General features: G+C 38.9%; 1 protein-coding gene across 2 annotated transcripts in view; it reads left to right on the forward strand.

The window, feature by feature from the left end:
- Positions 1–1253, forward strand: part of SVEP1 (sushi, von Willebrand factor type A, EGF and pentraxin domain containing 1) — a 178125-nt gene extending 176872 nt beyond the window's left edge. For both annotated transcript variants that reach the window (XM_087419320.1, XM_087419319.1), the window contains one exon: positions 1095–1253. In XM_087419320.1, coding sequence (XP_087275446.1) covers positions 1095–1116 — 22 coding nt within the window. In that variant the 3' untranslated portion in view covers positions 1117–1253. The remainder of the gene's footprint in view (positions 1–1094) is intronic.
- Positions 1254–18082: the final 16829 nt, after the last annotated feature.

Here is an 18082-nt window from a genome sequence, read left to right on the forward strand (position 1 = left end):
TTAAGCTGAGCGGTACATCTCACATTCAAGGAAAGGTCAACTTCAACCCGAAGGACTGGGCAGGCTCCCCCTCTGTATACTGCGATCAGTTTTTCCAGGAGACTCGTATTAATTAGGGTTCTCTTATTGCAACTCTAGCTTAAGCAAAGAAAGGAATTTGCTATCAAAATAGAGGGACCTTGGATGACCCAGTTTAAAAATCCAGGAGAAGAACTGGCTAGCCCAGATTGATTCAAGGGCCTGCCATAGATCAGCCAACTGTGGTCCTAGGTTGGGTTATGTTGTACCAATATGAAGGGTCATTTTGTCAAAACCTTTCCCTTACCTTTGGGTAAAGAGGAGAGGAGGGTAGCAATTCCCAGAAGTAAGAAAAGTGGAGTATAATTCCCTGAAATGGGAGGGGAGGGGGAAGCTTTTCTAAGAAATCAAAACAATAAATCTTTACAAATAATTTTTCTATTTTCTTCTCTCCCATGAGATTGAGTGCCTTAAAGATTGTATCCCTTGTACTTAGTACAGGCACAAAAATTGATGCTCAGTAAATACTTCTTGACAGATGGAGCAGTTTCCAGGCATCAGTGACAACTGGTGGCGAAATACACTGTGCCATCCTTTAAATCCCTCGACCTGTAGCCTCCTCTACTGATGAATGAGACTGACCTGGTGTTATTTCCAGATTGTTCAATCCTTAAGAAAGAGATTGTGTTTCATCTCATCTCTATGAGCATCTTCAGAAAATTGATCTTAAACAAATGCTGTAAATAAAAACCATAGACTGTTAATGCTGTTAAGAGACCTTCAGGTTCACAAAGTCCCAACTCCTCATTTTACAGGTGATAGGATTATCAGACAGGAAACTAGTGACAGAGCCAGGACTAAAACTCAGGTCTGCCGATTCTCAGATCTTTTCTTAAGTTATCACCTGTTCTTCATGCTCCTTAGTTCTCTGAAGGAATGACCCCCATTCGTACAAACAATGACACAGATGATGCCCAGGGGTGTGAGACGTTCAATCCTGTTTTAATCAGCCCCAAAAGAGAAGTTACCTCTTCACTTCAGTCTTTTCTGTTGAATCTCTTTGTTTTTTGTTCCAGGAAAAGGAGGACTGGGTTTTAACCACTGCACAACCAACCAGCTCTCCTAAAAGCAGGATCATCTCTTCCTGGTAGTCCTGGGCATCCTGGAACTTACACAAAGGAATTCCAACACGGTGCTGGGTCTTGTTTTGTTCAGTAAACTTGTTATTTTGGGTATACCTTTTTATTTTGTGTTCTATTTTGTTATTCCTTGTGACATACTTTCTTACATGTTTCCATTTTTGAAAATGCCTGTATTTTCTATATAAAAATATATTAAATAGATGCTGCTCCACTCTCACAAAATGTACATACTCTGCTGTCTAGTGGGAAAGTTCTCGGTACCCATTTTTATTCAGTTACTTAAAATGATTTTTCAATTAAAATATATTTTGCTACTAAATAATATTTTGCTGGCTAGTGCCATTTTGTGAGGTGGCCATGGAATAATGAAGAGGATTAATGGCCTTTCACCTATGCTCCTGGCGCGATACAGGATCATATGGAGTGTACCGAGAAATTACAATAAAGAAGACCCTTTCACTCTAGTTCCGTCTTCTTTACAATATGTGTAACAATGAACGTTTCCTTTTATTTAATCAGAGACTAACTGTTGGCCCTACCACCCTCCACCCTGGTGCTGAGGGCAGCCTGGCTAACTCCTTTCCCGATATTTAGAAAGCCTTAGGCATCAACTTAGTGGATGGGGGGAAAAAGCATAATGACCATGGTTCACAAAATAAAGTGCTCCCCTTCCCTCTCACAGCTGGACTAAGAAATGCATGAACAGGAAGATTAACGGAGAGCCCACTTCTGGGTCATAATCCTACAATGCACTGCTTTGGGAGAAAGATAGGAATCGGAGGACGAGGAAAGGGAGGGAAAAAGACAGATGGGAAAAGTTCCCCAGAACTGTGGTCCTGGCTCCACCTGCAAAAAAGAATTGAGGCTGCCCAAGGCAGAGCTGAGCAGCCCCTCAGGCCCCCCAGTACTTCACCTAACTCCATCACTATACTTCTCCCAAGATAAAGATTTCCCCAGACTTCTGGAAAATAAAGCCCAACACTAGATTTTGTTTAAAATGGGAACATCACAATCGACTCGTCTTCATCCTCTGGGAGAACTACCCCACATTGGGCACACGGTGCATTGCAACACTATGAAGAAATGCAGAGACAATGAAAAAGATCTTGATTGTCCTAGTGGTTCTCTTCAGTGCCCTGCACTTTCCTCAGCCATTGATTTCTCCTCCTCCTTTCTCCTGACATTCACCCTCTAGACCAACCTTACATGCTTATGAGGACACCTTTCATTTAGTTGACTTATATCCCATCAACTTCCAAACTATGTTGATCTTTGTCATTTGTAATCGTAAAACTATAAAATGAATCTCGAAATATGAATAATAAAAAGAAAAATGGTACCAGAAAATTTAAGCTAAGGAAAGCTACTGCAGTTGAAAGCAAAACTCAGTTCTGAAAGTGCACCTGCTAAGTAGAATTTGTGTTGAGTTACTTTGGATAGATTAAAAGATCTTTATTCCTGTAAGTCAAACTAATTGTGTTCTGCAGACAGTACAAGGAAGTAGAGCTCCATTTATGAGTGAGATTTGCAAAATGCTCTGAGGGTCTACCTATCTAGAAATGTGCGTCATAGAGTAATAATACCAAATGTGGTGGAAAATGTTGTTTTTTAAATCTTTGGTACTAGATATATTCACAGTGAATTCTTAAATTTCTAAAAAAAAGAAGTAAATGTTTGTCCAGTATATTAAAGCATATCTCTTTCAAACCAACCATAACCAGTCCTAAAGTGAACCTTTAAATTCTTTCCTTTAAAATCAGAAACAAAGTAAAAAAGTTATCCCCATTGATCTTAAACATTACTCTGTGAGTTCTAGCCAAAGCAATAATCCAGAAATTTATAAAATAAATAAAAGGTATGAAAATGAGAAAATTGAGTCAGTTTTCATTTTGGCAGAAGATATGACGATAAACCGTATAAGATGAAAACCCAAAGGCATGAAAATCCATTAGAAACACTGAGTCCAGTAAACTGGATGGTTACAAGATAAATATACAAAAATAAAGAGCTTTCCTGCATGTCATTTACAAATAGAAAATATAGTGGAGGGGCCGACCCCGTGGCTTAGCAGTTAAGTGCATGCGCTCTGTTACTGGCGGCCGGGGCTCGCATCCCGGGCACGCATCGACGCACTGCTTCTCCGGCCTGGCCGCGTCCCACATACAGCAACTAGAAGGATGTGCAGCTATGACATACAACTATCTACTGGGGCTTTGGGGGAAAAATAAATAAATAAAAATTAAAAAAAAAAAGAAAATATAGTGGAAAGGATCCTATTCATAATATCAGTAATATATGTGTGTGTGTATATATATATATACATATACATATATATGTATGTATGTATTATATAAATAAGAAATGTATGTGGTCTCCAGGAAGAATATTATAAAATTACATCTATAAACATTTGTAAATGCTAAATAATAAGAAGCATGCCATTTCCTGGATGAGAGAACAGCATATCTTAAAGATATTAATTTTTCCTAAATAAAACTATAGGTATAATGTAATTCCAATTGTACTTGCCATATTGGATTTTTTATTTTTTTGGAGCATGACCAAATTATTTATTCTAATGTTCATTAAGAAAATAAATGGAAAATTAAAATATTTTTAAAGAAAAATAATGAAAAGGACCATCTTTACTAAAAATCAAAACATAGTAAAAAGCTTCAGTAATTAAAATAGTGCATGCTGGATCAAGAATCACAAAAGCATCAATGTGATAGTCTATACATATAAATTCAAATATTCTATTTAAAAACTCATAAGTGATCAAGAAAACATCAATAATCAGTGGGATTTTTATTATAAAATATTAGAAAGTAATAGACAGAAGTATTGAATGACTAGCATTAGACAATTGGTAAAAATTTGAAAATCTCTTAATTTGTATTCTCACCACATAAAAATAAATTCAAGGTGGATTGGGGAGTTAAAAATTGATATTAAAACCATAAAAATGGTTTTTAGAATTAATTTTTCTCAAGAATTTGAAGGCTTAAAAAAACCTTCTAAACCTATAAGTCGTAGAAAAATCATAGTAGAAATGATGAGCAGATTTGATAGCATAAGTAAATAGAAAGTTCTGGGTGTCATTCAAAAAATGATAATCAAAATGTAAAGACACGTTTTTGTGACAGACCAAGGAATAATGTTTTTATTATAATGTCTTTATTATATAAATTGAAAAAATTTATGGAACTCAAGAACACAAACAACTCACCAAAGAAGTGCAATAAATTCATATGTGTATGAGAAAATGTTCAACCTCACAAATACGGTATGCAAATTCAAACAACAGTGAGAAACCATTTTGTTTATCAGATGAGCAGTGACTTATTTTTTATATTAATAAATAGTGCTGGCAAATGTGGGATGAAATAGGAAATTTTACACATTGTCAGTAGTGTTAATTGGCATAATAATTTTGCAAAGCACTTTGATAATATGCATCTTTAAAAGTGTTTTTGTGTGCTTTGAGCTAATATAAAGCAAGTTTTAGGCATAATAAAGTTCATCATAGCATTATTATTAGCGGTGAAAATGCAGACACAGATGAAAGGCCCGACAATAAGGAACTCTAAACTATGCTACCTTGAGCACATTTCTGAATCACATATACATACTTCCGAAGTATACTTACTTCGAATTATACATACTTCGGAAGTATACATTATACTTCCGAAATAATGCAGTAACATGGAAAATGCATGTGGTGTAAGGTTAAATGAGGAAAAAAACAAGATACAAGATTTTCCATACTCATGTGATTAAAAGTCTACAAAAATGATGCATAATGAAGATGAGAAGGAAAAATGCCCAAGGTCACAGAATTATAAGTATGGGAACTTAAACGTTAAAACTCAGATATGTCTGGCCCCAAATGTCTGTACTTTTTGCTCTGTATTCAAACACTACTTCTTCATTTTGGAATATCTGTGTGGCAAACATAAAATAGTTAACAACAATAGATAAAAACAAATTCAACAATACAGGACATTCAAATGGAATCTGCTTTTTGCCACAAGAATGAAAAAATTGTCCAACCATAGTAAAGTTATTCCTACCCTATATCACAGGAATGTCAAGTACTGAAAGTCATATGATCATTTCAATAGATATAGGAAAAGCTTTTGGAAACATTTAAAATCTGTTCTTCATATAATCTCTAAAACTCAAACTAGAAAGACACTTTACTTCTCTACTATAATAAAGCTTTTCCTTTTACAAACTAACACCTATTATGCTTAATGTTTTGATGTAAGAGGCAGTCGAAGCTGACAAGCAAGTGAACTGAAGCCAATGGCTTTGGGTGTATTATGGCCAAATTTTTAGTTCCTGTGGCTTCTCAAAAAAGACAAAGGATGTAGCAAAACCAAACATAGGCAGAAGGAGACCAAAAACAAAGACTGACAATAATCTTGGGAACCTCAAAACCATTATTCCAAGTGAAAGACGCCGGACGCAAAAGGCCGTATCCTGGATGATTCCATTTATAGGAAATGACCAGGATACACAAATCTATAGACACAGAAGGTGAGGGGGCAGAGAATGAGAAGTAATTGCTAACGGGTACAGGATTGTTTTTTGGGGTGATGAAATGTCCTGCAATTAAGTAGTGGTGATAGTTGCACAACACTGTGAATATACAAAAAAACCACTGAATTGTACACTTGAAAACCACTTGATTTGTACAATTTAAATCACGGTAAATTATTTTAAAACAATTTTAGAATAAAATTTTAAAGAACCCACAAAAGAAACCGATATATTTGACTACAAAAATGTAGTAACTTCCCTCACGAGTCAATAATTAACATAAACTGAATTTTATTTTTTATTTTATTTATTTTTTTTTTAATTCCCCATGGATTTATTATGGCTTAAGGCAAAAAAAAGGAAGAATCTACGAGTTGGGGGTCCTCTGAATTTGGCATCAAGTTAATCCTGGCTCTGCCAGCAGCCTAGCTGAGCTCGGGCCTCATGAACTGAACTTTAAAACGAAGCAAAAACATACATGACAAAATAATAATATTCTAAAATATTATGATTTAATAGAAAGCCATAAGAAAACTTTTTGTTTGGGGCAAACATTTTACAATATGAACAAGCAATTCACTAAAGAAGAAATACAGATACAAAATAAGCAGTCTCACTAATAATAAAGAAAGTACAAGTTAAAATAATGTGAATTTTTGCCTACCAGATTGGCAAAGTTTTTGGTGGTGGTGGTGGTGGTAGTGCTTGTTTTAATGATAATATGCAGTTGGCTATTAGATAAAATAATTTTCTTGAATCTCTGTAGAGAATGCAAACTCGTACAACGTTTCTTCAAAACAATTGGCAACGTATCAAAAATTTTAAAAATATGCATACATACCTTTTACTTCAGTAATTCTTTGCCTGAGAAGCCATCCCATAAAAAAAATCTGACTTAGTGGCAAATATGTATGCACAAAGATAATTATCACAGCATTTTTAATATTAAAAATCAGCAACAACTTACATGACTAAAATTCCGGGAATTGGTTATGAAATCTATGTTATGTTTATAGGATTAAATATTATGAAGCCATTAAATGTTACATTTACAAAGAGTTTTAATAACATAAAAAATCACTATGGCATAATGTTCAGTGGAAAACAGTATATAAAATGAGTTTATAGTGTGCTCTCAATTACCTAGAATATGTGTACGCAATATGCGTAGAAAGAGATTTGCCAAGCTTTGTTAATAATGATTTTCCCTAAGACATGAAACTCTGGGTGATTTTTATCTCTTATCCAAATTTTCCCTTTATTGCTGACTTATTTTCAATGAGAATATATTACTTTTAGATTCATAAATGTACTTTCAGATTCATAAAAAGTAATTTTAAATTCATAAAAAATCAATTGACGCAAAAGCCCCACGTTAATGCATACATCATCTTTCTGTTTACCCTAATTAACCTGGCATATGCATTGGTGTGTATTGTGTACGTTTACAGATCTTGCCTCTGTATAGTTTTGTTTAAACACTCCTTCAGGAATCTTGAGAGAAGAGTTCAGATCAAGATGATTATTAGTTTAGTATAAAAATAGAAACTGTTACTAAGAGGAAATATCAATAAATTTTGAGCTACTTGTATACACAGGAGGAAAATATTTGCTGATGGTCAAATTAAAGAACTTAACAAATTAATTATTGAAACCATCGGTGTATTTCTGTGCTTTATGTTCCAGGTGACACTTACAATATCACAAATTTACCAGCCAAGTTGCATCAGAATTACTGTCTTTGCTTCCTTAGCAACCAACATAGCAACAGCCATATTCCTTTTTTTTTTTTTTTTTGAAGGGATTATATCTATTACTCATGATTCCCTCCTAACTCTGACCTGAGGCAGTGACAGCAATGTCAGACCTTCACTTTTTCCCCTAGGTAACCTGGGCCCCAAATGTAGACTTGGATGGAACCTGAAAAAAACGGACTGTTTTGAAAAGAATGAAAAGTTGCAAGCGCGTTGTAAGGGCCGCATGTCCTCAGCTGGAACGGCAGCTACATTTTCTGAGCCGCGATAATCAAGAGGCAAAGCCACTTAACATAGCAGATGATCCTCCGCGGAATATTTCTGGGCTGTTAAATTTTGTGAACGAAGCCAAGCTACTTTAAAGAGACACACATCAGTCTAGGCTGTTTGGGTGTCTCTAAGAGACAGTACAGACGCTGTCCCCTTCTCTTCAGAGGAGATGCTAGTCACACCCACTGCTCAATAGGAACCATTTTCTAGTGTGTTCGCTCCACCCTCATAAGTCTCGACCTGTCTAATTACACATCTGATCCTCGCCCTTCTGAATCATTCAGATTCCTCTTTTCATTATGTCCACTTTTTACTTTCCCAGCAGAGTACTCAAGCTAGTTTATGCTTCTGTAAGGTAATGTGTATCCAATCCGCAAGGGTAATAAAGAGAGTGAACCTACCAACCAGAAAAACCTGAAAGAATGGATTAAGGGGCAGGACCAGCAAAACCTACTTCTTTTTTCAAAAGAGGTATTATTGAGAATCTATGAAAGATATAGTCGAAGGGGAACTATTTCCAAACTCTTTTTTGTACACCTTATAGTTTGTATTCTGCTTTGTAATTTAAAACGTATTTTCTCCTACATCATCTCATAAAGTTGTGAGAATTGAAGGTTATGTGGATGCCTAACATTTAGCAGAGGCTGAATAACTGTTGGCATCCCTTTCTCTGCTCAGCAACCCCCAACCCATCTCAGCTAATTCTGCAAAGCTCCCTCTTGACACTTAAGAAAACTGAGGTACAGAGAAGCAATGCCTACAAGATCTAGAAACTACCGCAAACACCTGAAGTCAATGGCTAGGGTTCAGAGTAGTCAGCCACAGCGCACTTGCTAGAGAACGAACCTTAGCTAGAATATGGCTGCATTTTCAACCCCACGTAAGCTTTATAATTATGGTCATTTATTATTACAGCCTACGTTTCTGATGTTTGCAAAAGAAAGTATTCCTAATCACAAAGCAGCCTTGGTTTTTGTAAGAGTCCCACCAAATAACTCCAGGCTATGTTTAAAGGACAGCCCCAAACGTTCCAGAAGTCATAATTACAATGTTGTGAAGACCTCGTGATGAATGGCTTTCAGTTCTCTGAATATCCATATTCTCATCCTGAGGCCTTTGCAGTTATTTCCTTTACCTGTGTTACTTTCTCCTACTCCCAATTCACACCTAACCCCACCATCCTAATCACCACCACCCCCCCACAATGTTCTTTCTACCATTTCTTCTTGAGTTCTCAGATGCTGTTGCTTTGTTCTAAACCCACCAGCCTCCAGCCCAAGGTCAACTTATGTAGGAGACAGGGAGAGTGAGCTCTGCCCTTCCTCACTCCAAGATTCCTTCCCATCAACAATGCCAATGAGTAGTACCAACAAACCAATATGGATATCTAACTATACAATGAATATACTCTGTGTGTGTGTGTGCGTGTGTGTGTGTGTGATGTATTTAGATTCAGAAGGAAAAGCAACAGGTCAGATATATCCAGAAGCTCTCCTAAACACACACACACACACACACACACACACACCTTTTTATCCCTATCAAAGTAGTTCATGATCTTGGTCTTAAGCCACTGTTTGCTACACTTGAAACTTGAGTAGACCCGAAAATACAGAAATGGAACCCAGAAGCCTATAACCATGGTGCAGCAAGAATATGCTTATACTTTAATAGGGTGGACTCTTGGGTGCTAAGGTGTCTTCTACCAAAGTAATAGGTAGAACAAACACCGAGCTCTGGTTGATTCCTCACTGCACAGGCTGTCGAGATAATCAAACGTGGATAAGCACACCAGGTGGGACAAGAGAGGCAACAGGAAGGCACATCCACTTATTTGTATTCCTGATCTCATGTGTATCATTATACTAATGTTTTGCCAGTTCTGTAGTAAAGTGAAGGAAAAGCAAATCTACCCAAGTTACCGTCATCCTTCTCCTAATCTTAGGGGCAGGACCAGTCTTTGTGGTCTAGTCTATCTGAACTTATCTCGAGGAACGTCTGGTCTAATTGAACTTCTGGTCTGTTTATGCTAATCATAATGCTAATGATCATATGATCATTAAGAAATTAATCTGGAGATTAAGAAATCTCCGGATAAGTAGGTACTTACACAATTTACTGAATTGGTCAATTTTTCTCAGTTAAATATATTTCCTTGTGAGTCCCATTGCCACACTAACGGTCTATGGGATGGTAACCCAGGCTCTCCCATTTCCTAACCCCATATTCTGTCCAGTCAACCAGGCTAGATTGGAGGAACTTCACAACAATACTGAAAGCTGAGCCCTTCAGGGAAAGTACAGGCAACGTTAGCCCAACACAATGTTCTGATGCTCTAGACAGGTGAATGAGACACTCTATGGGTCTTATGGATTTGATGCTTCGATGTCCCCAAACCTCTTCCACTAAGGAAGGGACAATATTGAGATAACTGCACTGTCAAGCACTTGGAACTGGAGTTGAAGACCACTCTTATTTTTGGCCTGTCATTGTACCATGTTATGAATCTGCCAAGACAATCAATTTTCCTGTACCCTACCACCCAGCGCCCCTGCTACCAACACAACACCAGTGACCTTCCCCACTTAGTTCTACATGTGTGGTGTTCAGCATTCTGGCCCAGGTATTAGAATAAGGTCTTGAGGATTAACAAAGCCTTGGCCAGGGTCGCCTCACCACATCCCCAGGTGGAACAGTGTCTAGGTAAAAGTTAAAGTTAGACTTACACACAAACCACAATATTCAACAGAGTTAGGATATTTAACATGTTTCATTTATCCAAAATATATTCTTTTTTCATATTTTAACATCTCTGAAAAGGGAATGCATCTTACAATGTTATGGCATATTATAATTGGCAGTTTAATGGTGTATCTTACTGTTAGGGTATCTTAGATTCGAAAAGAAATGATCAAATGAAATCTTCAGTTCCTGACATTGTATCCGTATAGTATTTGACATATGAAAACTTACAAGCTTAGGTGAATTACTGGCCCAAGGCCCTAGAAATAATTTCTAGATCTGTGAAAAGCCTTATTGGGTCTCTATGTTCTCTAAACCCTGCTGTTTCTAATAAAAAATAAACGTCAAGATAAAAGGGAAAACATGAGTTTGAAACCCTGAACTTTGATTTGAGAAAGCCTCTTTCCTAAGCATCATTGTTTTTCTTGGTATAAGTCATTGTGGAATCTTCTCTAGATCCTGACTCTCCCCCTCAATTCTGTTGGGTTTCCTAATAGCTGAGTGGAGACGATGGAAAAAGAGAGTTGGCTAAATCCAGATTCCTGCCCCCTAAGATGCCTCTTACAATAAGCCATTCTCTTTCACACACTTCAACTGCCTTCTCCACCCACTATCAGCCTTGTCATCCACTTCCCTGGTGATTCACATAAACGTGCCCTGGAGGGCCTGTCTTCTTGGCAGCAGTATCTGGACTACACCCCTACACTCCGACTTTGTCTTCTGATTGTTGATATGATCATTTTTTCCTTTTCCCCTTGTGTGCTGATCTTCAGCTGCGTATGCTTCCCTCCCAGGAAATGTGCCTTTCCCAAATCAGCTTCTGCAGGAACAATCACAACCAGTCTGTCCCCTTGACAGCACAACTCTCTGCAGCGTTGTTGTAACTGGAAGGGGAAAGGGCCTCAGTAAAGTTAAGGTCCTTAGAGGCCAGCGACTCTCTTGATTTTCAGATTTTAAAAATGAAGCTCAGGAGTGAGGGACTTACCCAGCGTGACACCGTTAGGAATAGAACGAAGTACAGAAACTGCCACCAGCACTTCCCCCAGGGAGTATGCACCTCTTCCCTCCGTTTAGATTCTCTCCAACTGCAGTCTCAAGAAGAGCAGATCAATTGCAACACTGGACAGCTATCCTCCTCTTCATAATCTTTCCGGATTATAATAAAGGGTATGAGAATGTACTGGACATCACTATTATATCCCAGAGAGTGGTACCTTTATCGGTGCAGCAATGTGATTGGAAAATGGAGCTTGAAGGTACACTTGCATATAATTTTATTTAAGATCCAGAAAGAATCATTTGTCCACATCAAAGAGTGGAGGATATGTGGAAAGGGTCAAAGCATGCCCCAAGCTATATCCTCCTAGGCATCCTCACTCAGCCAGGCAATACCTTCCTCATCTTTGACCCTTTAAATGCCTTCTCTATTTGGGGATCTTCCCTGGATGGATTCATTCATCGTCCATTCTTTACAGTAAAATTAAGTGACCTTGACTCAGGGATGTATCCTCCTCCTTATGCTATTGAACATCTTGGCTACACTCCCTCTTGAGCAAAAATGTACAGGAATGCACACACATGATCCAAGAAAGATTCAGTAATTTGGTTTCAAATATAGGCAATAAAATCAAAACTTAACAGACTTAGTGGTAAGAGGTAAGAGTGCTCTTAGTCTAGCTGTCTGGCCCCTTTGTTCTGTATAAAAGTGTGAGGCCTCCATGGCCAGACCTTCGTGATGTCCCCTCTTAGATGTTTCTAATATGGTGGAGAGAGACCCAATCTAAACCTTCCCTTCTCTCCTCTCCCCACTCTCCTTTAACATTGTTTTCTTCCGGAAGTCCCACCTCCCTGCCCATTGCCAAACGCCACCCCTATCCGAGAAGTTGGCAAGTCCCAAGACTCTTCATGTGTATTGTGAATTTCCACTGTCTCCAGCTTAGCTGTTTTCTCCTCCATCTTTTAAAACTGCTGGATAAAGCAAAAGGGGAAGCTTTTAGTTCCCAAGTAGGGAAGAAGGACATGTGGACCAAGGGCACAATTTCCTTTGCTTTTTCTTTCTCTTTGGCTTGCCCCTGGCTACCTGCAAGGGTTAACTCCCTGCCAATAGCACTGACTTGGGGAAAAAAGGTGATAAATCTGGTCTTACTCTATCCAGCCAATATAAAAGAAGGAATTTAACCTGGTGGTATTAAGCAACAAAGCCTCCTCTGAAGGTGTGCTGCATGCACCTTCTCTATTTTTGGAAACACATGGAATCTGGACTTGGCCGTGGCGCCTGTATATTATAGATGTTTTTCCTACTGAGCAACTGTTGCTGTTGTAAAACCTCCAGCTCACCCCTCCCTAAGGTGTTCTCAACCATCTCTGGAGGTCCTGAGACTGTCTTACAGTTTTCCCAAATAAGTGACATCTGCCCTTCTTTTTCTTTTTGGTGCTGCTTCCTTAAAATGAGACATCTGTGGCATGTACATTGTGAAGTTCCTTCCAGAACTTGCTGCCACTTCCTTTCCCACTATCAGGTATTCATGCCCCTGAAGTTGACCTGTGTACATCACATTGACTTATGATACTCTACTAAAGAGGAATAATCCCTTTTCCCACACATTCGTTGTTGCAACAATCTAGCATAGTGATTGTCAAGTAGCGCTGTTCACTTTCCCAACATCTTATAAAGATTGTGTGTGAAATCCTCTCCTTGTTGAGACAAAATTCCCCAGGGTGGGTCAGAAGACCCATCTCTAAGACTCTGCTCCCCAAATCCTCCTGTCTCTCTGCTCCCAGTTACTCCTAACCTGCTCCCATACTCTCCCCAATTAGCCCAATTAAATAAAGCCTTAGGTTTATTTTGAAACCTTCAATTCCTGTAGTTTTACATTTTTGAAAGTGGTAATATAATCTCCTAGGCCTGTCTGCATTGGCTTTGCCCCATGTTCTGTCTTTATCTCTTGTGGGAGGAGGATGGAGGGGAGGAAGAAAGGAAGGCATTTGGGAAAGGGATAGAGAGAGAGGAGTGCAAAAGTTTATGATCAAGCACCAAACTGTTTTCAAATGACAAGGCTGGCGAATTCACTACCAACTCCAGTGCCAAGGGAAGGCTCTTACAGGGTGTTTTTATTCCAGAATTGTTCATATTAGGCAAAGTGGGAATTGTGAAGTATGTGCCATTCCTGCATCCTGCAGCACATGCAGCACATTGTGATAGAGTTCTCAGACTAGATCATGTGTCCCAATGAGCATCATCAAAAAGAACGACAGGGGGAAAGGTCTAGGGAGTCCCAACTGATGGAACTATATACCTGATCATCCAACAGCTTCTAGAAAAATGGATTCACATACGCTGAAATCTTCCTCTTCGATGCCCTCAAACACTCCTTTTGTTTGCCATATTGAATGTACAAAAGCATGGTTTGAGACAAAAACAGGAAGGAAGGAAGGAAGGATGGAAGGAAGGAAGGAAGGAAGGTAGGAAGGAAGGAAGGGAGGAAAGGAAAGAGGGAAGGAGGGAAGGAAGGAAGGAAAGGAAAGAGAGAGAGAGAGAAGATAACCTAATTAAAGAGCTATATACTCTAAATCTTCTACTTGAGTTGTTTTGCTTCTATAGTGAAATTGCCTTATCAAAATCCCAAAGAGGGGCCCGCCCGGTGGTGTAGTGGTTAATTGCTCCCAGCCCTACCCCCACGTCCCACATCATTGAGGCTGACTCAATCCCTTCCCTAGGACACCCTGGACCTTCCCCACATCTAGCAACTCAGAGGGTTAACACCTCCAGAGAACCCAGCCGAGCAGATGCACAGCTGTTGTCCATTCTGATTGATCAGTGTCCAAGTCACTCAGCATGTTAAATATTTTCAATGACACTCCTGCATCACTATTGTGTTGAAGACATGATACACCGGACTAACATAAATCAATCCAGTTGTTAAAGAAAAATTCTAGCCCAGTGCTTCTTAAACTTAAGCATGCATCAGAATCACCTGGAGGGCTGGTTAAACCGTACACATCTGGGCCCCACCCTCAGAGATTCTGATTCAGTAGATCTGGGATGGGGTCTGAGAATTTGCATTTTTCCCAATTCCCAGGCCAAGCTGTTGCTGACGCTCCTGGTCTACTGTTCCAGACAGCTCTCTGATAGAAACCTATCTCTAGAGCAGTGCTTCTCAAGCATCAATGTGCATAAGAAGCAGCTAGGGAATCTTGTCATACAGATGCTCATTCAGTGGATCTGGGATGGAGCCTGAAGTTCTGCGTTTCTATTAAGCTCCCAGGTGATGCCAATTTCTATAGGAGTTTAAATAGCAAGGTCTTAGAGCACTAAAGAGAATTCACCCCTCTCCACATAATGAAAGTTCTACTTGTAAATCCTTTATCCTCTCTGTATACAATTGCTTTCTCAGCCTCCTCCTTTCATTTACTTTTAAAACATTTTTTTTTTCACTTTGCCCTCTTTTGCTCTCTCTCTCTCCCTTTTCCTCTCACCAGCTTTCTTTTCTTCCTTTCTCTCTTTACTTCTTTTCTCCCCACTCTGTTTTTCTTGTTGGTTTTTCAAGATTTAAAATTCCTAACCCACTCTCAGGATTCCACCCCTGGATAAATGTGAAAAAAAAAAAAAAACCACGCAACCCTGACTTCTCAGAAAGCCCACCCAGACAGGTTTGGAGCTTCCTGATTCCAACAGTGAGGTCAGAAATGAGTCTAGGAAAATACATGTGAGCGCATGTCAGGGAAACAAAGAAGGCAGTCAAGTGCAAAGGGGAAGCCTGGATTGCTCTTTTCTAGAAATTTCTTGACCAGGAGATTTTTCCAGGATTAGAAATTTGCCCTGCTTACTGACAGCACTCTCTCCGCAAAGCAAAAAAAGATGTTCGATTGTGTGAACTTGGCCATTTTCTGGATTTTAATAGAGCTTAATTCTAGTTGGGAATAAACAGACTTCTGTGAGCCGTCAGCTTGTACTCTCCCTGCCCTTGGGCTGTGCAAGCTGCTTTAGCAGCAAATTCTGTGGAAAAGTCTACAAGCCCTGCTCTGAAGAGCAGAAGTACTGCGCCAGCCTTGCTCCACTTCTGGGAACCCAGGGACGTGGGAGGAGTTTGTTGGTTTAGTAGCTGCGACTGAGAGTTAATTCTGCACCATCTTCTTTCCAATGCAGTGGAAAAAAGTTGAGGAAGAGCTAATAGTGTAAGGAAAAAGATGATAGAAATGGTAGATAGAGAATAGAGGAGGATAGAAACTTCTGTTCTTGGTGCAGAAAAAAAAAGAATTCACTCTAAGTTCTGTTCATTGCTGAACGGCTTTCTAAGAGACTTGCATATCTTAGCTTACCTTGTGTTCCTCCCTATGTGACACGCGACCCAGACTTGAATTCCAAATTAATTCTGGCTAGGATAAGTTACCTAAACTTGCTGCACCTCAATCGTCTGATCTGTAGAGTGGACACATTCACCTTAACTAACTGGGTACTTGTAAGATAACATAAATGAAAGTGCTGCCTAGAACCTAGACCACGCTTCAAAGCAGTGGTTCTCAACTAAGGGCTTGGAAGATGTTCAATATGTATCTCCATCCATCTTTCCTTCGTGGATGAAAGGAGAGAAGGAGGAGAAGGATATGCTAAGATCTTCACTATATAACCATGAATAAAATCCCTGGCTGTGATCGCAGAAACGTCAAAATTAAGAGTCTCAAACTCAAATGCTAAGAGAAGCCAGGCAAGTAATATAAATAAATAAAACACCCTAGGGGCAAAGAAAAAAGAATAAAACAGCAATGGACAACTACATTAGAAATACTTCAAATACCTATTATCATAGTAGAAGAAAAATAGCTGCACACCCACAACAGAAATGGCATCTTGCCACTCCACCGTGAATTCTGGAAGCAATAGAAGATGGTGGAGATGGGTCATCTGGAAAGAGCGTGCCCTTCTAGAGGGGCAGCCACTACTCTCCACCTGTCAGTTATCATGCAACACAGGATGATAGGCCCAGTGTTGCCAGATCTTTTGACTTTTTTCAAGATGAGTGTGAGGCTTTGTTTATTCCTAAAATCCTTCAGTCTATAAATGTTGGCCAACACCATGGTATGGCCAACATAGTGTGCCATCAAAGGCTTGTGGACAGCTAGGTTACAACCATGCTTCTTTTCCTTTTTAGAATTCTGCCAGCTCGGAGGGGAGCACATTGAATTGCTGTTTGCTTTCTATTCTCTAAAAGTTAAGAAAGCCCTTTCTGGAATATAAACTTGGAAAGCCTTTGGAATGCATGGAATGGAATGGATGTCTTTGCTGGCTTAGGCTAGGAATTGTACACACTTGACTAGACTTCTTTATATCTGTTATTTCTCACCATATCCCTATGAAGTAGACATTATCCCCATTTCCCCTATGAGGAAATAGAAGCTTAGATAAGCAATAATTTGCTCAAGATCTCACAATAGCAGCACACAGATTTGAAACTGAGTTTCTTTATCCAAGTTTAGCACCTCTCATATACCATGAAGCAGAAAAATAACATTTGTCTGAGTCCAAAGCCCATTTTCGTTCCATGTTCACCCTGGGTATTTCAGAGCATTAACGAATATTTTGAGCCTGGACATATGGGAGGCCAGAAATTAAATTCCTTGATCCTAAAAGTGAGATTTTGTTCTACTATTTCGCACCTTATATGAGAAATTTTAAACACCAATAATGATGTTAAGTCATAGTTCTTGCAGTTTGACTCAATTGGATAAATTTCTGTAATATTGTATCTGAATGCTTTCCAGGTAAGTATCAGAAATTCCAACTTAATCCAATTTAAACTATAAGGAATCAACTGTCTATGGAAATGAAAACTCCAGACTTAGATTGAACTTCCAGCAACACTTAATCCAGTGGATCAAGATATCACCAAAAACCCAGGTTTCTTCTGTGTCTCCTCACTGCTTTCTGAAATATTGGCCTTAAACAAAGATTGGGTTCCCATGTGTTTTATAATTGCTGCCAGCCAGCGTCTTGTTTATATCCAGATGGGGAAAGAGAAAATTTTAGTAACTCTGTCACAGTGCTAGGAATTGCTTTTTCTTGCTTTCTTGTTCTCTCTTCATTAACCCTTTGCCTAAAGGTAGGATTGTTGGTTGGATTAATGTGATCAGAGTTTAATGCTGGATTTAGGGTTTGATTAATCCCATACAAACTGCATAGCTGCTGTAAAATGGAGGAAGGATAATTTTGCCCACAGAAAAATCAGTGTATTTTTGGTGGAAAGTGGAGGAAATGGGTGCTGGGAGGCGACTGACAAATATCCACTACAAAAACCAACATGGTCTATGGCTACACAAGAAACATTGATAGTTCATACTTCATCTAACACATACAAAAAGGAAAGGCAGGTAATTCATTCCAGAGAGACCTGACTGGATGTATGAAAAAACCAAAAAGAAGGATTTTGCTGTTTTTGTTTTACGGTAGAATTCTGCTATTTCTCTCTTTTTTGTTATTATTGCTCTGAAGAAGATTTGAGAAACAGTGGTCATGGCCATGTTTGGGTTGTTTTCTGACATCGAATTCTGAAAAATGACAAATGATTATGTGCAGGGTTTGGCAAACTGCTGCTGTTTTGTAAGGCCCACCAGATA

The sequence above is a fragment of the Ceratotherium simum genome, chromosome 29, assembly GCF_057802395.1.
Source record: "Ceratotherium simum simum isolate JZ-2026a chromosome 29, ASM5780239v1, whole genome shotgun sequence".
Lineage (NCBI taxonomy): Eukaryota > Metazoa > Chordata > Mammalia > Perissodactyla > Rhinocerotidae > Ceratotherium > Ceratotherium simum.